Source organism: Anolis carolinensis, chromosome 6, assembly GCF_035594765.1.
Source record: "Anolis carolinensis isolate JA03-04 chromosome 6, rAnoCar3.1.pri, whole genome shotgun sequence".
NCBI classification, from domain to species: domain Eukaryota; kingdom Metazoa; phylum Chordata; class Lepidosauria; order Squamata; family Dactyloidae; genus Anolis; species Anolis carolinensis.
In genome coordinates this window covers 61,487,751-61,509,173 of record NC_085846.1, presented here as the reverse complement: position 1 = coordinate 61,509,173, position 21,423 = coordinate 61,487,751, and the positions used below count along the sequence as shown (strand labels likewise).

At 39.0% G+C, this 21,423-nt stretch overlaps 1 protein-coding gene and 1 long non-coding RNA gene across 19 annotated transcripts in view; one reads left to right on the top strand and one right to left on the bottom strand.

Annotated features, from left to right (window-relative positions):
- Positions 1 to 18,956, bottom strand: part of LOC134299948 (uncharacterized) — an 88,007-nt gene extending 69,051 nt beyond the window's left edge. Inside the window, exon 1 of the long non-coding RNA XR_010007198.1 lies at positions 18,819 to 18,956. This is a non-coding gene — a long non-coding RNA (uncharacterized LOC134299948). The remainder of the gene's footprint in view (positions 1 to 18,818) is intronic.
- arpp21 (cAMP regulated phosphoprotein 21) overlaps positions 1 to 19,683 on the top strand; it is a 249,253-nt gene extending 229,570 nt beyond the window's left edge. For 15 of the 18 annotated variants that reach the window (XM_062984203.1, XM_062984205.1, XM_062984204.1 and 12 more), the window contains 2 exons: positions 15,615 to 15,766; positions 18,888 to 19,683. In XM_062984203.1, coding sequence (XP_062840273.1) covers positions 15,615 to 15,766; positions 18,888 to 19,145 — 410 coding nt within the window. In that variant the 3' untranslated portion in view covers positions 19,146 to 19,683. Of the gene's footprint in view, positions 1 to 8,919; positions 9,672 to 9,694; positions 10,004 to 15,614; positions 15,767 to 18,887 lie in introns of those variants that run through there. The other 3 variants (XR_010007196.1, XR_010007195.1, XM_062984208.1) reach the window with 3 other exon arrangements.
- Positions 19,684 to 21,423: the final 1,740 nt, after the last annotated feature.

Genomic DNA, 21,423 nt, shown 5'->3' with positions numbered 1-21,423 from the left:
CAAAGATATATCCATCAGAAGAAGAATTATGCTGTTTGATTTTATTAAGTAAATAATTAACTTACTCATAGCTTTGCTTTTTTATGCGACAGTTCTTTATCATTCTTCACTATAGGTCTTTTCCCCCCTTTTAAAACACTTGAGTACCAGTTCATTGAGTTAGAATGGTTTAAAATGATTGTTGGGTTGAGATTGACCAAGATAAAATGAAAGGTGCTACTGAAAGAACCAGTTTTATGACGTTGGCGGTGGTTGTTATCATTGCCGCCATCATCGTGATGATGATGGTGGCAATGATAACAACCACCGCCAACGTCATAAAACTGGTTCTTTCAGTAGCACCTTTCATCATGCTTTCTTTTTTCTTTTTCTTTTTTCTTTTTGTGAAATTCACAACACACACAAAAATTGAAACTGTGGATAAACTGTAAAATGATAAGATATGATTCAAACACAAACCATTAAAGGGAAAGTAGGAAATAGAAAACCCAACACATTGTGGAAGACCCTTTTCCTTAAGCAATCCTTATTCTAAGACCTGCTGGAACAAAAAGCTCTTTACGTGCCTAATAGCAGGTAGAAGGATAGCATAGCAGGAAGGAAGCCAGTTTCAATTCTCTAAGAAGAGAAACCACTAAGAAAACCTTAGCAGTTTTATTCTGCATCCATGGATTCAATGAACCATTGCTTGAAAATATTTGGATGGAAAATTCAAAAAGCAAATCTTGATTTTGCTACACACTAAGTGGATATGTAGGCAGACATATCCTTCTGTAGCCTCCCACTACTTTAGGTTCTCAGGCTTTCTTTAACTTTTATCTGAATTGTCAATTGTTTTATAAAAGGGATGCAATTTTCCTTCTCCATTATATATAATGGAATGAATGTTGGTGTCCAGGCGGATTGCTGGAACCAAGCCACAACAGAAATTAAAGATGCACTATACTTTCTTGGAATGAGAAAAAGAAATGGAAGAAATTTATTTGCATATATCTATCTTTGAGCACAGATCATGTTGACAGTAGGTTTAGTTTCTGGTGCAGATATAGTGTCAATTTGTGTTAAAATTGTTCTCAACCACTCTTCTGCCTAATAAGGGATTTTTTTTTAACCCCTGGCAACATCATTGCAGATTGGAAGTGAAAACTTGTGTGCAGAGTAGCAAGGTGTGCCCATCCAGTTCATACCCCAGAATTAGAATGCACAGAGAGACTCAAGATGCTCCACAAAGTTTTTGTGGACAGCTGGTAGAGTGAGAAGGGATACAAAATATTGAGGATGGACACATTTTCTGTATTAGCAGTGGTTGTGATGATAATGCCATTGCATTCCTTGTTCACTCTGCCCTGTCATTTCATGCCTCTTAAACTCTGTTTTATCTAGGGGGATGTCTAGCATTTAATTCCAGAACTGGAGCAAATGCAATTTGCCATGGTTTTCCGTTAATTTGTATTTTTCTTTCTCTTTGTTACAAGGGTGCATATGGGCTTTGATAAAACAAATTACATAGTCACATAAAGGTGTTTTTATGCGACCTTTAACTGATGAAAGCATGCATACTGATAAAACACCATAGCAACAAAGCACATAACATGCAGATCGCACCAAGACTTGGACTTTTTTTGCAGTATTTTATCAAATAACTTAGAAGAAATAAAAAAAATAAGGTGAAAGAACTGAAAGCTGTAACAAACCTCATTTTCACAGTTCTTTGTACAAATGTTGTTCAAAAATCAGAAAAGAAAACAGACTTCTGAAAAAGGTCTATTGCAACAGTTCCATTTGAAATAAATACATTAGATGAGAACTCCAACACCTAAGTTAGCATTCATGCAAATGTTGCATTGCTTAATTTTTTGCTGGTCAACTTGTGACCCTTCAGATTAGTTTTTACCCATGGTGACGCATGGTGGAAGCTGTAGTGCAACAATATTTGGAGACCCATAAATTCCTGTTGCTGTCAAAATTGATGGTTGTATTTGCTACTCTTTTCAGGGCTCAAAAAACATACTTTATTGAGTTACAGCTCCAAGAATTCTCTAACCCAGTACACTGGTGAATTCATCTGAAATGTTTTAATAACTGGACATCTGTCCTTTCCCTCAAAAAAACCCCTATTTAATCCCTATATTCATTTGATCTGTGTATTCAACTGCCCCTTTCCCAAGCATCATTTGGTTTTGACTTCACGTCTATCAGATGGGCAGTGCAATTTTTGTTATTTGTTATTTATAAAGTACATTTTCTTTTTTAAAAACATGTAACAAAACAATGGGGGGCACTCAGATGTCATGACAACTAACTGATCATGGGGTGTCACCTGCTTGTCACTGTACAGTATGGGAAGAAGGAGTAGACACCACCCCTCAATCATAAGTAAAGGTTATCCTTTCTTCCCTGGTTATGTGATCTGTAACTAGGACAGTGAAGCTGTGCCAGGAAGCCATTTAGCTGCCACTGCAAAGTTGGGGCAAAGGTCTTGTGCATGGAGATACCGCATACCTCCTTACACAATTCTTTTTTTTAAAAAGGAAAAAACCCTTGCATCAGTCAACAACATAATTCTGCTCAGTGCTGACAACACATTATATGGTAATTACTTTGCATAATTCCTTTTTTTGCATATATCTGTGATCAGTGGAAAGGGGAAATAGCTCAAGAACACCCATTTCATGAGTCTGGGGAAAAATCTACTACGTTTATGTCTAAAGTGATTACCAGGGCACAAAGACCCACTTTTGTATAATTTCAAAATTATACTACCAAAAACAACAAAAAACACATTATCTTTTCAGAACATCTGTTACAGTTACTTCCCTCCCTTACAGTCATATATATGAACAGGGCCGTAGCCAGAAAAGAATTTCGGGAGGGGTTTTGAAAATTTCGGGAGGGGTTTTGAAATTTTGGGGGGGGGGTTGAACCCCTAGCCCCCCCCCCCCCCCCGCTACAAACCTGTTAATATCTGCTTGAGATAGTGCCTGGGGGGACTCTTAATGTTTTGTGTCTCATAGACTTAGCATGGGGATTTGGTTAACCAGTTAAAATTCATGAGTAAACAAGGTTTTTTTTATAACCTGAAAAATTTCGGGAGGGGTTTGAACCCCTACCCCCCCCCCCCCCCCCCTCACTACAGGTCTGCATATGAATGCTGCTGAGAATTAATAACATATTAGTTGAAATACTTTTATTCTTTCATCACCACTGAAAGAACTTCCCTCTATGCTTCAGACAATCCCAACTCTTGATTGTTTTCATATTTTAAAAGGCTGTTTGAATAGACTTCAGAATTGCTATCACTATTCAAATTAGAACTAGAAGTCGGAAAAAATCATTGTATTATATTGATTTGTATGTATGTGTTCAATGATGGCAGTGATTGTTGAAAGGAGGAATTGTTGAGCTATAGGCAAATGCTGTTCTTGTTTAGCTCCTGTTTTCTTTGTGTGGCAGTAATGCATAGTTTAGCTTGTATTCCCCTAAAAGTACATGGATATTAGCCTCAATAATGGCAAAAGAATGGAGACAATTTTAATGGCAATATTAAAATTAATAATCTTCAACTCAAAATAGATCTTGGAGGCTAGTATGTGTATACTCGGTACAAAGGACATTTTCAAATTCAAAGTATTAGGAGATACTATGCTAATAGTACTTGTATACAGAGGAGCCTCCAGTAGCTCAGTGTGTTAAAGCGCTGAGCTGCTGAACTTGCAGACTGAAAGGTCCCAGGTTCAAAGCCGGGGAGCTGAGTGAGTGCCCGCTGTAAGCTCCAGCTTCTGCCAACCTAGCAGTTCGAAAACATGCAAATGTGAGTAGATCAATAGGTACTGCTCTGGCGGGAAGGTAACGGCATTCCATGCAGTCATGCTGGCCACATGATCTTGGAGGTGTCTACGGACAACGCCGGCTCTTCAGCTTAGAAATGGAGATGAGCACCAATCCCCAGAGTCGGACACGACTGGACTTAACGTCAGGGGAAACCTTTACCTTTACCTTTACAGAGGATTTTAGTTAAAGCTCTGCTTATTCATAACTGTAGCTACAGAGAAAAATCATTATCACTACTTCTATTGTAATCAGCCAATGGCTATTTGCCACAGTGGGTATCTTCAGTGAAAATAACAAAGTGCCACCAGTGTAAAGGTTTTTTCGTCTTGAACAAATTGATTATTGATCTCATTGAGCATCAGTGTTGTGCAGTGGAATGAATGTAGGACTCTGGGGACCAGGGTCCAAGGCCCTACTCAGCCATGAAATCTTCTGGATAATCTTGGGCACTTGCCAAGAAAATCTCATGATAGGTTAACACGAGGTTGCCTTTATCATTCTCACTAAAGAAATGTATTAAAATCCTCAAATTTCCAACTACATATACTGGGGTATAGTACCTTTGAAGATGAAATGCAAATAAATTCTAGCCCTGACCTCATGTTTTAATATGGAAACAAAAAAGTTGTGGAAGTGCAGTGTTACGTGTAAAGCATTCATTTACTTTTAAACAAAACAACCTGGAGCATTTTTCAGTGGAGAGGCCATGGAGACTGGGTCATTTCCTACTCAAGATCTTGCACACGTGTTTATCCTTGAGAAATTGCTTCTGGGATCTTGCAGGGGAAAAGCTGCTGTGGAGAGATTTGTTTAAAGAAAGTAATCAGAGATGGAAATGGAAAGGTTGCACCTGCCTTATCCTCCCTCTGACTGTTCCTCTACTTAAAACATTTCCCTCCAATGTGAGTTCTTTGTGTATCGAGTATAGATCTTATATTACATACTCTCAACACTTGCAGTTAAACTTTGTAAGACTGGAACAATCAAAATCTTCCAACCGGCATCATAGAGTTATGGTCTAAAATAGGGGTGTCAAACTCAAATTCATCAGCCTTGTGGTTGTCTTCAAAGGGCCATTGAATTCATGGACTGAGGGCCAGCTATAATTTTCTTACACAGTAGTTAATGCTCTTTAGTTTTTACCTAATTTAAGTCCCCATGTGTTATTGAACAACAACTCCCATCATTTTGATTATGCACCATATGAATTGGGGATAATGGGAAATGCAACCCAACAGCAGTTGTGGCTCTAAGGCTAGGAAAAGGTTGAAGCACATATCATATGCACAAGCCTATCTCAGTTTACTCAGATCCTACTCTTCTTAAACAGAAGAAAAGATAGGCTCCCAGATGTTACTGTATCATAACTCCCATCAGCTGTTGTCATGATGTCTAATGTTGAGGATTACAGGAGTTGTAGTCCAGCATCTGGAGAGAGACATAAAATGACATGGTGGGCTGGATTTGGCCCATGGGCCTTGGGTCTGACACATGTGACCTCAAACGAAAATGAAATACATTTTGAAGCCTTATTTTAAAGAAGGAAATGCTACTCTGCATATTTGATTTTGTTTGGTGTCATGTTTCCTGCTATCGATAGGATTGCACTTCCACTGATGAATGAGAAGGTATGTATCGTGGGAGTATTCATGGTTCCATCATTGTCATTGGAAACCCAGGTAGACTCAGAATACACCAGCTTAGTCTAGCCTATCAGCTAAAGCCTTCCATGGACAGGGATAATCTAACCAACAGGGATAATCCCAGTTGGACTACTGCAACACACTCTATGTGGGACTACCCTTGAAAAGTGTCTGGAAAGTACAATTGGTTCAGGGCACAGCAGCCAGACTGCTCATTGGAGCTGACTCAAGGGAACACACCATCCCCCTGTTGAGACAGCTCCACTGGCTCCCAATTGCCTTCCAGGCAATTTTAACCTATAAAGCCCTACAGGGTTTCGGTCCAGGATACTTGAAACATTGTGTCCTACCACATAAGCTGGGTAGTTTATTAAGATCAAGTAGTGAAACACTTCAGTCGACTCAGTTTAGGGACAGACATCATTTAAAATGGAACTCACTTTCCCAGCAGCACTTTGTGTGGCGCAAGCACTGAAAGAGCCTTGTGCTCCCTCTTGGGGCATGATGGAAGTTGAGTTTTTCTCTATGTGTGTTTCTCACTTTCTTTCTCAGCCAATCAGAGGCCTGGTTGACTATTTCCATTCTGCTCCACTCTTGTGATGTGCGCTTGGGACTTCAATTCCCAGAATCCCCTCTTGCAGGTTTTTTTAAAAGTCATGGTAAAAAATTTAACATTTCTAAAAAATTAGTGGATTGGTGAAACGTTCCAAAACTTGGCAGGCTTGCAGAAGTAAATGTGGCCTACAAATGAGATGGATTTCATTGTGATAGGCCTACAAATGACTGAGAAATGAGCCTCTAAATGCCCCATTGGTGGCAATGGACCAAATCTTTCTGGCATGAAAACAGAAAACCCCCTTGAATTCAGGAAGTTCCCTAAAAATGGAACAGGGGGTCAGCTGAAAACCAGGCACCCAAAATGGCATGTTCTTTTTGCCAAATTGCACAGCCCTAGCTCTTATCATCAAGAAGTTTTTTCAAATGTTAGGTGGAATCTCGTTTCACGCAAATTGAATCCATTGCTCTATATTAGGGGTCCCCAAACTAAGGCACGGGGGCCACATGCGGCCCATCGAAGCCATTTATCCGGCCCCCGCAGCAGCGGAGGCTCCCTCCTCATCCACCGAGGAAGGCACGAGGGAGGATGGAAAGGTGTGCACCTTTCCGATCTCCTCCCTCACCTGGTGCGTGCCTTCTAAAGCATTGCTTTTTTATAATGGTATTTTAATTATTATTTAATTAATAATTAATTATTAAGGGGTGCTTTGCCTGTGCTTTTGGTGCACAAAGGCAGAAGTGGGTTGGACTAAATGGCCCAAGGAGTCTCTTCCAACCCTCTTTATTTATTATTATTGTTGTTATTATTATTATTTTATTTTATGACACAGCAAACAAGATAGATATGCTGGATTTCGTATCACAAAATCACAAGTCGAACACTTCCCAAGCGTTTAGGACTGTGTGATGTATTTTTGGATGATGTGCGCAGATCCCAGTAGGGTGGCCTTTTGCAGTTGGCAGATCGTAATTTTGTCAATGTCTATTGTTTCCAAATGCCGGCTGAGATCTTTTGGCACGGCACCCAATGTGTCCATCACCACCGGGACCACTTGCACTGGTTTCTGCCAGAATCTTTGAAGTTCAATCTTGAGGTCCTGATTTTTTCCTGTTGTTTTTCGTCAATGCGACTGTCACCTGGGATGGCAACATCAATAATCCAAACCTTTTTCTTTTCCACAACTGTGATGTCTGGTGTGTTGTGTTCCAGAACTTTGTCAGTCTGGATTCAGAAGTCCACAGTATCTTTGCGTGTTCATTTTCCAATACTTTTGCAGGTTTGTGATCCCACCAGTTCTTTACTGCTAAGAGGTGGTACTTGAGGCATAAATTCCAATGAATCATTTGGGCCACATAGTTGTGTCTCTGTTTGTAGTCTGTCTGTGCGATTTTCTTACAGCAGCTGAGGATATGATCAATGGTTTCGTCGGTTTCCTTGCAAAGTCTGCATTTTGGGTCATCAGCCGATTTTTCGATCTTGGCCTTAATTGCATTTGTTCTGATGGCTTGCTCCTGGGCTGCAAGGATCAGGCCTTCTGTCTCCTTCTTCAGTGTCCCATTCGTGAGCCATAGCCAGGTCTTCTCCTTATCAGCTTTTCCTTCAATTTTGTCAAGGAACTTTCCATGCAATGTTTTGTTGTGCCAGCTGTCAGCTCTAGTTTATAGTGCGGTTTTCTTGTACTGGTTTTTTGTCTGCTGTGCTTTGAGGAGTTTCTGATTTTTGACTTCAATCAAAGCAGGTTCTTCACTTTGCTTTACATATTCTGCCAGAATGTTCTTCTTCTTCTTTGACTGCTTGTTTGACTTGTACTTATTATTATTATTATCATTATTATTATTATTATTATTACTATTATATTCATTATTATTATTATTATTATTATTTATTTATTAAACTTATATACCGCTACTCCCAGTTTGGCTCGGAGCGGTTTACAAATATAGATTAAAACAATACACTTGGCTTTAAAATAACAATAAAAACAATATAAACAACAATAAAAGCAACAATAAAAACAGACATAGCCCCGAGTTTTTCACTCATTATTATTATTATTGACACAAAGACAGCAAATGAGATTTCGTATCACAAAATCACAAGTTGAACACTTCCCAAGAGTTTAGGACTGTATGATTATTATTATGATTATGATGATGATGTTGATTATTATTATTATCAACATTGAGGCTAGGTGGCCATCTGTCAGGGATGCTTTGCTTGTGCTTTTGGTGCACAAAGGTAGAAGGGGGTTGGACTAAATGGCCCAACGGGTCTCTTCCAACCCTCTTTATTATTTTTATTATGATTATGATTATGATTAACATTGAGGCTGTATTTGTTCCCATTTGTTTTTTTTTTAACTTCAAAATATGAGATGTGCAGTATGCATAGAAATTTGCTCATAGTTTCTTTTTCTTTTTTTCAACTATAGTCCGGCCCTCCAACGGTCTGAGGGACCGTGATCTGGCCCCCTGTTTAAAAAGTTTGTGGACCCTTGCTCTACATCTTAGTCTCCAGAGTAGCAGAAAACAAGCCTGCCCTTCCTACTGTGACATCCTTTCAAATATTTAAACTTTACTATCATGTCTTAGCCTTCTTTTTCTTAGCCTTCTTTTTCCAAGCTAAACATACCCAACCCCCTAGCAGATTTTCATATGCTTGGCTTCAAAAACTTTTGATCATTTTGGTTGCCCTTCTCTGGGCATGTTCCACCCTATCAATATCCTTCCTGAATTGTGGCACCCAGAATTGGACACAGGTTTATTGCAGATGAGGTCTCACCAAAGCAGAATAGAGTGAGACTATGACTTTTCTCAATCTAATGATGGTTACTTGATTCAGGGAATTCCATGAGTATAACTAAAACACCTAAACTGGGCTCTACAGGCCAATGGATACTCCACCACAGACATCAGAAGAGCTGCAAGGCCAAGAACGAGCCATGAAAGTCAAGACAAAGATCCACCCAGAGGAAAGGTGTTCTTACCATACATCAAGGGAACCACTGACCGCATAGGCAAACTGATGAAGAAGCACAACCTACAAACTATCTACAGACCCACAAAGAAAATCCAACAAATGCTACGGTCAGAAAAAGACAAGAGGGATCCTCTCTCCTCTGCAGGAGTCTACCGGATACCATGCAGCTGTGGACAAGTATACATAGGGACCACCAAACGCAGCGCCCATACACAGTCAAAGAACATGAAAGACACTGCAGACTAACTCAACCAGAGAAATCAGCCATAGCAGAGCACTTGATGATCCAACCTGGACACAGTATATTATTTGAGAACACAGAAATGCTTGACCACTCCAACAACTATCATGTCAGACTACACAGAGAAGCCATTGAAATCCACAAGCATGTGGACAACTTCAACAGAAAGGAGGAAACCATGAAAATGAACAAAATCTGGCTACCAGTATTAAAAAACTCAAAAATCAGAACAGTAGATGGGAAGCAACACACTGAGGGCAGAGGAGCTCCAGGGATGGCTAATGACTCTGAACAAAGGATGCCCTCCAGGCAAGAGATGAACCTTTCCAATGCTAATTAGGGTGATTAACTGAAACATTAATGCTGGCTTCCCAGTGACAAAGGACTCTTGCCACATCCTGGACTCTCACAGAAATATATTTTTTTCCTTTCCTTGCCTAGTTTATCCATACCTCACAGCCTCTGAGGATGCCTGCCATAGATGTGGGTGAAACGTCAGGAGAGAATACTTCTGGAACATGGCCACACAGCCCGAAAGACATACAACAACCCTGTGATCCCAGCCATGAAAGCCTTCGACAACACAAAACTGGTTCAGTTGACCCCTGCCTTAGGGAGTACTGGAATCCATAGGTGTTGCTGAAACCACGTTTGTTCAAAATGACTTATGATTGCCCTACAGCACAAGCCTCATGAAAGTGAATGAAGTATGAGCCACTGGAGTCTCAGTGACAGGAGCTTCTAAAATATGTAAGTCACTCTTGACAATGGGATTTTTCCCCTAAGCCCCTTAAAGCTTTTAGAAATTTTTACTGTTTTGTGAGTTGTAATTTTATACCAGAAGATTTAAAAAGCAAATCTTTCCCAGAGCTAAAGGCAAAGCTTGGTCTGATAGTCTGAGATTTGACTACTAAAATCATCTTTATCTTAAAGCAAAGTAAAATGTTAGCTTGAGATTTGAGACTCGTATCTGCCTTAAGTCTAAATCTAGAAGAGGAGTCAAGGATTTGCTCCTTCCAAAATACTTTTAATTTGCAAAAGGCTCTTGACTGCATTCATTAATGCTTTAATTACACTCTTGGGTACGGTTGCTGGGAGAGGTATAAGACTGCTGTGTTTTATCTTTTAACCACCATAGGCTCATTAAAAAATTTAAAAAGAGGTGGGCCTTTCATACAACAATGCTCCCTCTGGGAATGCTTTAAGTTGTCTGCTGTCTGGATGGTGATACTGATCATAAAAGTTCAGAGAATTACCTCAGTAACATGACAGCCTTGTCAATTTAGGCAGGAAATCCAGTGCTCCGTTTTTCCTTGGAGGCACGTATTAAAATTCTGTGCAGGCTCCTTCCTCTGGCAGTTTAACAATGTGTCCTATGTTTGCCTTGATTAAAAAGAAGAAGAAGAAAACAAATCTGCCTTTGTAGCAGAGATAACATGGAGGCTGGTATAATTGCTGTAAAGAGGCCTGGGAGCTTGCAGTAATAGGAAGGTTCATCTGACGTGTACTGCCGTTGAAAAATAAGCCATGTATGCATGTTCTCTGGGGATAGTAAAGTGGCTTTCAAGGATTACACTTTATGTAGTATGAAAGCTAATGAGCAGAAGAGCAAGCATGAAGAACAATTGCTTTGTTCTTTCAGGGTTTTCCTGCAATTTATGTCATTTGAATAGGTATCCATCATTCTGCTTTGGTAGACAGCCATTTCCCCCCTGTTCCAATACAAAAGATCCCTTATCCTTAAAAGGAAGCCCTTCCCATATAGGTTTCCCAAAGAAAAGGAATGGAAGTAATATAGTCAGAAAATGGGCCTGAGAACTCTGATGGGGAAAAATCTGCACTAATGAGAATGTTTGCAGTTTGGAACCTATTATGTGCAAAATTTCCTTGTGGATCTTCCTTCCCTTCCCCCTCTTCTTTGTAAAGAAAATATTTTTTTTGTGCAAGAAACAGCATTTTGTGTACAGAATAAAATGCACAGAAATATTCTGCACTGAAAATGCTGTTCCCCACAATGAGAATGTTGATTTCTATTTTTTTTAAAGTGTTAATTTTGTGTGGAATAATATTGATCTTTTTTGCAGCAGGAAAAAACTGCTATAGTTACTTGATGCTTTTTTGAGAAAATTAAGAGAGTTATATCTTTACATAACAGCAACACTGTTTCAGGACACTCGACACTGAAATAGATGGTTGGTTACACATCTAGCCTCATTCCATCATTACATTTCACTTTCATTTGTGAAATACTTGGTCAGTGGTTCATCTGGCAGAGTAATGAATGAAAGAATGAACCATCTCCTGAATGGAGCAATGTGCTTCAACAAAGGATATATAGTATGATTTACAGAAAATGGCTTGTGTGCTCTAGGTCAATGGTGGAAAGATAGCAGACAGCATTAAACCTTGGATTTTCTGTGCTTTCAACTGTATGTGCAATTGGGCTGTTGTGTGTTTTCAGGGCTATATGGCCATGTTCCAGAAGCATTCTCTCTTGGCGTTTTGCCCACATCTATGGGAGGTATCCTCACAGGTTGTGAGGTATATTGTGAGGTAATTGTATGTGCAATTACCTGATTTGACATAAAAAGGGACAGGGGTTGGACAATACCTGGCAAAAATATTCAGCTCAAGTACATAGGTAAAGGTAAAGGTTTCCCCTGACGTTAAGTCCAGTCATGTCTGACTTTGGGGGTTGGCGCTCATCTCCATTTCTAAGCCAAAGAGCCGGCATTGTCCGTAGACACCTCCATGGTCATGTGGCCGATATGACTGCATGGAGCGCCGTTACCTTGCTGCCGGAGCGGTACCTATTGATCTACTCACATTTGCATGTTTTTGAACTGCTAGGTTGGCAGGAGCTGGGGCTAACAGCGGGCGCTCATTCCACTCCTGGGATTTGAACCTGCAACCTTTCGGTCTGCAAAGGTCGCAGGGTTAGGGTTAGGGTTAGGGTCTGCTCAAGTACATATAGAGCTAAAACTAGGCAAGATTAGTGGGTTGCCTCGATCGCCCTGAGACTGAAGAGGACTCTATAACTGCATTTGTCCAAATGCAGTTACAAAGCTTCAAGAGCAGGAATCCAATGGTTGCCATTCACATGTGTTTTGTAAGCATGTTTGCCAAATGAAGACACATAGCTATCTTTAGTCCTTCTGGCCCTCTGAGTGTCAAGTAGACGACTTTATGTGCACATTCACATTCCTGTCTACAGTTTTAGAGAACAGCTGAACATGACTCTAGTCCAGTTCCTATTCTAATTCAGGATTGTACAAATGCCATTATACATTCTTTCATGTGGTTATAGATAGTAACCACCAGCCTCTGTGTTACAGCTAGCACAAGAAATAACGAGAATGAACAAAATTCACCATAACTGCTAGACAAGGGACAGAATTCATCAACGCAGTTACAAATGTGTAACGTAGAGTTACACATTTGTGGCTCATTCATATTTATAATATCTGTTTAGTCACAAATTTAGGAAATAAATAAGGATCATGAAAGCCACAAAATCCTACTTTGCTAGGCAGCGACTGTAAACAACAGGGATCTGTTCCCCTGTTGATTTGGAAGCAGCAGACTGACGTTTCCATCCCACTCCTCTGTATGATCTATGGCGCAAGAGGGAATTGCAATGAGGATCCTGCTTCTGACTGTTGCACTTGAGATCTGCCACACCCTGTCACTCACAGGAGTTGCTTCCTGCTATGGACTGGGGTGGGAGGCACTACTTGACTATGTAACTAATGTGGTAAATGTAGCTAAGCAGCTGATACAGAATGGCAGTTGTATACATATACATGTCAAACACAAAGGCCTGAAGTAATATGTCACCATAACTGAACAATGAAAAAATGTTTTAGGTTAGTGGGATAATTCCATCTTCTAAAATATGCAGCCAGACACCCAAGGGCAGCTTGAAACTGAACATAATTTCACATAAATAGTTTTTGATATCTGCTTTGATCCATCTCTCTTTTATATTTAGTTATGTACAGTGTTTTGTTTTGTTTTTACTTAGTAGGACACTCAGAAACTATACTTCAGACAAATGAGAATTCCTTCAGCAAACAAATGCTTTTATTTCCATGTAAAGGTATATGACTGTCATCAATTCTCAATTTCTATTCATGAGTAGTTTGTTGTCCAATATTCCTCACAACTCAGAGATCATCAGCTAGACATCTCTCAGTTGTGCAAGGAAATAGAAAGCAAACAACATCACCAAAAATGTCACTCCATTGAGAGGATATAATTTTTCTCTGAAGAGTTGTGCACATACAGCATATCTGGCCAAGGGGACTGGATTTCTTCATATTAAAAATGTCTTTCCAGTTGACATTTTATTATCAATTCCTCCTATAATAACCTCACAATGATTGGCAGTCCTCCTGAAATCCACAGACATAAGTGCCACTGTAGCGTCTTCTTTGCCCAGTGTCTTTCTTTCGCTTACTTGTGTCACGTTAGTTTTCATTTTTTTTAAGATACAGCATTTCTCAAATACAAAAATACCCAAGCACAAATAAGATGAAAGTATTGTATAAAAATATAGTGCAATCAACACTGTATTTCATGACAATATTCACCACTGCAGACATCTTGCATCCATATTTTTGGGGTACCAGGTTTGATATTTTTGTTGTTCCTCAATAGCTATACTCTTAATTCACTTTCCTGCAAGTGAATGAAGGGTGCCTACCTTTGCAGTTATGGCACTTCCCTCTGCTGTCCGTCAGGAGAAGCCCCTTAGCTGCAAAGGTTGGAGGTACAAGTAAAACCTCATGCTCCTGTGCACTTGCACCCTTTGAACACTTTTTGACTGCCAAAACAGGAGACGAGGGGGGGTGACATTTATGTGGTGAAAAACAGTATGTTTCCCATGTAGGATGTTGGTTAACATCTTGCAATCCAGCCCCCCTCCTAAAACCATTGTTAAAAGCCAGGAAACTGTACCAAGTGAAGGGGGTTCTGAGGCACTGCTGAAAAAGGCAAGCTTCCCCGCTATTCCCTCTCTCTAGTAAGGTGTAATCCATCATGCAGATATTTGCCATCTTAAATGGTTCTTTGTTGCACAGTGGCTCACTGGTGGGAAGGAACTGGATGCCTCATTTTTCTGCACACATTTTAACATTGATACCGCAATCATAAATACAAAAATTACAGTGTTGTAAAGATAGCTTACAACATTGTAATGGCCTAACAGGATGCCAGCCGTAGTGTGAAAAATATGAAAACCAAAACCTAGAAAACATATTCAGCTACTTGTTTTAGCCCTTCTGTTAGATAGCAATGTCATAAATTATATGTGAAAGGACTTCACTTTTATGGACTTTGCAGTTTGTTCAGTCTGTGTTTGCACAAGAAAATGAGATACAGTAGAGTCTCACTTATCCAACATAAACAGGCCGGCAGAATGTTGGATAAGACTATTAAACACCAAATTAGGTTACGATTTTACAAATTAAGCCCTAAAACATCATGTTATACAACAAATTTGACAGAAAAAGTAGTTCAATATGCAGTAATGCTACGTAGTAATTACTGTATTTACGAATTTAGCACCAAAATATCAAGATGTATTGAAAACATTGACTACAAAAATGCGTTGGATAATCCAGAATGTTGGATAAGCCGCCCTGAGTCCCTTCGGGTGAGAAGGGCGGGATATAAATGTTGGAAATAAATAAATAAATAAGCGAATGTTGGATAAGTGAGACTCTACTGTACAAACAAAAAGACTTGCTCTGTGGTGAGTTTGCCTGGTAATACTTTTTCTTTCTAATAATGCCACAACAAAAGGACTTAAGAAAAAGATATGAAAGGAAAAACTTTGCCCTTTTTGATGTACTGTATATACTCGAGTATAGGCCTAGTTTTTCAGCCCTTTTTTTAAGACTGAAAAAGCCCCCTTCACTTATATTCGGGTGAGGGTCCTGGTTGGCTTATATTTGGGTCAGCGTATACTCGAGAATATATGGTACATTTATTATTTTTCTCTATTATTATTGGTGTTATTACATTTATTATTTTTCTTTATTATTGTTGCTACTGTGACATTTATTTTACTCTATTTTTATTATTAATAATAATACATTTATTATTTCACTCTGATTTTATTATTATTATTATTATTATTATTATTATTATTATTATTATTATCTACTGATGCCTCAATTAATGTAATTTTATTGGTATCTGATTTTATTTCTGAAATTTACCACTCTCGGCTTATACTGGAGTCAATGTTTTCCCAGTTTTTTTGTGGTAAAATTAGGTGCCTCGGCTTATATTCGGGTCGGCTTATACTCGAGTATATACAGTACATTTAAAAGCTTTTAATTTTTTCTTCTTTCAGGTTATCAATCTGTCTTGCCTAATCAACAACAAGGGTTCCAAGGACTCATGGGAATGCAACAGTCTACCCAAAATCAGAACCTAATGAATATTCAACAGGGAAATCAGGTGCAAGGCATGATGCTCCAGTACCCAACCATGTCTTCTTATCAGGTATGAAGCAACTGTGGAATGTCTTAACTTTGGACAAGTAGATTGGGGAATGAAAGTTGTAACAGTGAGTTGTTTAAAAACTCCGATTTAGTGCTAAAGAAAGTTCAGGGTAGTTTTGAAAGAATGTGTTTAAAGAAATGTTTTTTGGAAAGATATTTAGCACCAATATTCATAGGTGCTTATTTGATCTCTCCATCATCTCCTTTTAGCCTTACTGTATCAACACTGCTATTCCACTCCATATTTTGTTCCAAAGATTTAGTCTACCAGTCTACCTTTTTTTGCCCTTTTGCCACACATAAGATTGAGATCTTCAAAGCTTCCTGTTTTTCCCATTGGACATGGGGGGAAATAGTTAATTTGATTTCCACATTCTTTTTATAATGTCAATCTAGAGAAGGAATAAAAGGTCAAAGGCATTGAGTAATGGGAATTTAAACATCCTCCATTTAGTCTTTTTGAAGATATACAACATTTAAATGTCAGAAGTCAGAGATTCATTTATGTCTCTGGATGCTGCATATTTTGTTGACTACTCTCAAGTTCCAAACAACTTGGGATGGATATAAAGAAAGAAATTTATGCTGAACATTTTAGAATTGCTCAGATACTGTATATATCCTTCTGCCTTTACAGCATTGCTTTACAGCATTGTCACAGTGCTCATACACATAATAGTTACCTGAACTCAAGCAACTTCTCACACACAGATGTTCATAACATTGAATGGTATTCAGTATGGCAATATAGAGAGTCGTAACTTCGAGTTATAGGTCCCCAACTGATCTGTATTTAATATGACTGTGGTCTTTCTGGAAACTAAAGCCCACATTAAGAGCCAGATGTCAAATCAAGGAAAGAAGATCATTCAGCATTTGATCAGGGTACAAGAAGAAAAACATTTCCACACCTTCTCAACCAGAGTAGGTCCACAACAGTCCTTGTTACAATCTCTTTTGCTGGAGGGAGAATTGGAAACATTGACCCCTTGTGCCCTAAATAGACCTCTTTTGCCCGATCAAGAGGCTGGCTCTTAAGGTGGGTTTAAATGAAGGTGGGACAAGAGGTGCAACTAAATAGCTAGTATAGGATTCTGATGACAATTATTTGGCAAGTCAAATGGAAAGTGTTCCCACCCATCACACAGTTAAAAACTGCAGTTCCAATCAATATCTTCCTTCATAAAGAGCAGACTAAGGATCATGACTTCCTAATTTCTGAAACAAACAAAATCAAAATCAGTTAATTAAACCAGATCAGTTTACCAGGAGTGGAAGACAATTTGAGGATGCTTACATCACTAATCCACCAGAGATTGGATGGCATTGCTGTTCTGATCAGTGCCAGATTTAGGACAAATGAAGCCCTGTAACTAGTTAAGTTATGAAGCCGCTTACTTTGGCCCTGAAGGAAGTAGGCCTGGTATGGCTATACTGCCTGCTTTGTGGCACATCCCCATAGACTATCAACTCTATCATTATGTCTGGAATCACTCTGAAACAGAATGCCTTCACATTTAGAATTGCACCACATAGACAAAATCAATCATAAAAAATGGCAGGAAGATGACCCCCCACCCCTTTCCTGGCCACTGGGGCCTTGTACTTAAGCATATATATAAATATAAATAAATGAATGCTATTTCTATCCTGCCACCATCTCTCCAAAGGGTCTTGGAGCGGCTAACAAAAGCACAATCTAAGCACAATGGTAAATCCAGCACTGGCTCTGATCATGTCCTTCTTATCTGAAAGGGAAATCATGCTTCTTCCTTTCCCACAACTTGCCTTTTCTGCATGGGTAAGGGGAGGGGCAAACAGAATCTGTCAGTGGATGTATTCTCAGGGCAAGAAGTAAAGATAAGGTCTCACATGATTTTTAAAGCTTGCTGGATCTTTATGGTGAGACTCAAAGACTTTCTTAAGTTAACAACATCCAAAAGTCTGGGGTAGAGCAAGAATGACTAATCTCAGTGGCAGTGTAGAGATTCAGGTTGCCAAATCAGGATTATCCCAGGGATGATGTCTTGTGATGTTACAGATGGTAACACCAGTAATTTCACAAAGCTGATATTAAAGAGGTAGCCTCTGGTTATATCATTAAGTATGATGTTTTGAACACCAAACACAATTGTACAGAGTGTGCTATTCAGTTAGAAAGCACCTAGTCTAACTCATGAGAAAAACATACACACTTTCCAAGACAGTGCTCTTTCCCTAAGATTTATCCGCCCACCCTAAAGATGAGAGAAAAAGTATCTGAGAACTGGCAACTATCTGAGAGCCAGTTGAATTCTGACATCAACATTCCTTCAGCTTCTGATGTGCTTATTTGGTTTAATTTCTTCCTTGATCACTTTCGAGGACTGGGTGAAGTATGCAGAAAAACTCTAATAGTCCAGACTAAGCCTACAGAGTGGACATTCCACTTCCCTAGCATATGTGGCTCTTTTCCATCCAGTCATATGCTGAGCAGAGTTGCAGCAGTTCAGTTTAGAATATCATTGTCCTTCATTTCACTAAATTATTTCTGATGCCAGAGAACAGAGTAATCCCAGTAGGTCCATACTAAAACTTTGTCTTCATTGTGTAAAATAGTGCCAACCCCACCTTCATTATGATTAGGTAGGTAGCCAAGAATTAGTTGTCTCCAGAAGGAAAATATGTACATGTGTTATCATAGCCATAATAATGGGTTAGATTCCAAATTCCTTTCTTCAGCATTCTAATGTGACAATACCTACAGTTCCCTTCTTTCATTCTGTTTTGTGATCCCTTGCTGGCTGGCTGCTTATGCATAGAGGGGGAAAAACACCCAACTTTTAACATTCTTAACTTCTGCAGCCTATCACTTCTGCTAATGGCTAACTAATGTGCACTCCAGCTGGAGGGTATAAGAGAAAGGGAATGCTTCTCATTAAATCAGCCCGCATTTCTAAATGAACAGAGGACATGGAGATAATAGAGACAGAACTGGAACAGACATGAATAAAATGAAGTGACATAGCTGAATCCACAGTAATGAAAAATGCAGGCGAGTTTTAAAAACTTACGGAGAAATTTCAGAGACAGGGGTTTTCTACTTTTGTAATTTCATTTTCTTCTTGATGACTGTCTTCTAGGTGCCAATGACCCAGGGTTCTCAAGGACTGCCGCAACAGTCTTTTCAGCAGCCAATCATGCTACCTAATCAATCAGGTCAAGGAACACTTACAGCCACCGGATTGCCCGTTTACTGTAATGTCATACCTCCTTCCCCACAGAGCAATCTCCGGCTAATAGCACCGCACTGTCCCTCCAATAATGTTCCAGTTATCTCTGCCAACTGCAGGACAAACTGTGCAAATATTAACAATACTGGATGGCAGGTCAAGTACTGAAACTGTGAATTTGTAGTAGAGATATATAAAGGTAACTGTGCTTTTTACAAAAAGCAAATGACAACTATCTCATGGCCATCAAATGAAAAGAGGAGCTCAACAGGAGTAATGAGTTGAGAGGCATAGAGACAGTGCTGCTGAAGAGACATAAACAACAACAACAACAAGGTAATAGGTTGTTTGCTGGTTAATGGTGCATATTTTCATCATGTCTGCTAGGTATGCTTTTATAGCTTAGCTAGTGACATGAAATCATTGAGGTAAGATTTTTTTTTCTACCACTGAACACCACTGTGTAGATTATAATATCCCTAATTCAGATTAGTTTTGTACTTTGTGTTGAGTTTGTGAAGCAAAAAGTATTTAAAAATATAATAGAACCACATTGTACCAAAGTTGTAATGGACATTTTTAAAAAATGTTGAATGGAAAAATTTATATACACTATAGAGTTTTTTTATGGATATCTACTGTATTGTAGTGTTAAATCACAATAAAGCTGCTTGACCTCATAAAGAAAGGTCAGCTTTCTACTCCCTATGTGTTATCTTCTTTTTTGTACCAACTTCTCTCTGGTTAATATTCCATATTTTTTTTAAGAATTTTTAAAAAATCAAGCATGCAACACAAAAACAATAATGTATTAATTTTTACTTTGCTGCAAGATTGGTGTGGTTTTCAAAAACAAATAAGAAAACCTTATACGTTTTGGGACAGAGATATTGTCAATGCTATTTCTCATGTGAATTTTAAAACAGAAGATAGAACCAGTGAAATCTATTGCAACTTAACAGTATCAACATGAGTCTGGAGAAAAAAGCTGTTACAAGATTCTTTACAGTCATTTTTTTTTGGCTCCCAAAGTAATTGTACCCTCACAAAGAGGAAAGTGGATTGTAGAATCTGGACTGAACAATTTCATATAATTTCCAGCTACTATTGTAGGGGCAAAGATGTAAAAGATGTAAAAATATTCCTCTTAATCCAAAGTCAAAAGCAGGAGGCCCCTTTCCTATAGAGAGGGCGAGGAAGGACACCACGAAAGTTGGATCTTCAAACTGCAAAAGAACTATTTATTGCGTGGCCATAGCAATGTGACCAATACATGCATACATGCAATCAAAGGATTTGTCCAATTTTCAAAATGGTTGCAAGGGGTTTTTATCACTTCCACAGAAAATAGCAAGCATATCCTTATTGGCTTACAAAGATCATTTACCCCATTCTTCTAATGTTGGCTACATCACAAGCATCTTAACCATCATGTGATTCCATTGGTTTTCTATGCTGTAACAACATGTGACTCTTTAGACAATGGTACTTTCATGTTATTGACCTCAGGGTCTCAGTACCTCCTTATCTTCTTCATGTTACACATATAAGCTCGAAACCTAATGAGAATAACCGGTTCTGACTTGATGTATTGTTATTATTTGAAAGTAACTTCTTTTCTCTGGAACAACTCTTTTCCCAAACATCAGCATTTTCTCTCAAGCGCAGGCCTTTCTCAAACATAGGCCTCTTGCAACTTAGGTCAATCAAAACATATGGGACTTGTAGTCATTGCAAGTATCTTTGAAAATTCTCTTTTTAAACCCACATCCCTCTCACTATATATACTTGAGTATAAGTTGAAATATTTTGTCCTAACAGTTTAGCCTAAAAACCTAGGTCAACTTAACCATGAGTCAATGCTGGGAAAAGATGTTGATAGTGACAACTTGATAAGCTTTATACTCCTTGCCTCTTTAAGCACTTGAGATAGAGCAAAGCAGCAGCAGCTAGAGTAACAAGGGCCAACTGGCATCTCTCCCTCGACCTCTTTGTTCTCAGTAGACAAGCCCTCCATCCTGGTTTGGCAAAAAGAGGTAACAGACTTAAGTCAAACCTGTCCTAAACTTTAGACTTAGGGTTGACCTATGTCTGAAATGACTTGAAGGCACACAACAACAGCAACCCTAATTTTGGACTATTTCATCATAGTCCAGCTCCCCAACAGTTTAAGGGACCGTGAACTGGCCCTCCGCTTAAAAAGTTTGAGGATCCCTGGGTAATGGGATGGGAGCTCTGCTTCTACACCCTGCTATACCAAGAAGGACATCTCACCTCCCATTTCTTATCATGTTGGTTCCCTGATAGAGGCAGGTTTATTTTCTTGCTCTTCTCCACCTACTCACCCTTTTTCTAACTGCATTCTCACTCTTTTTCCTGTTTTATACCCTTTTCTGTATCCATGTTTGTGTAGATCAGTAATGTAGTTCTTACATGTAGACATGTC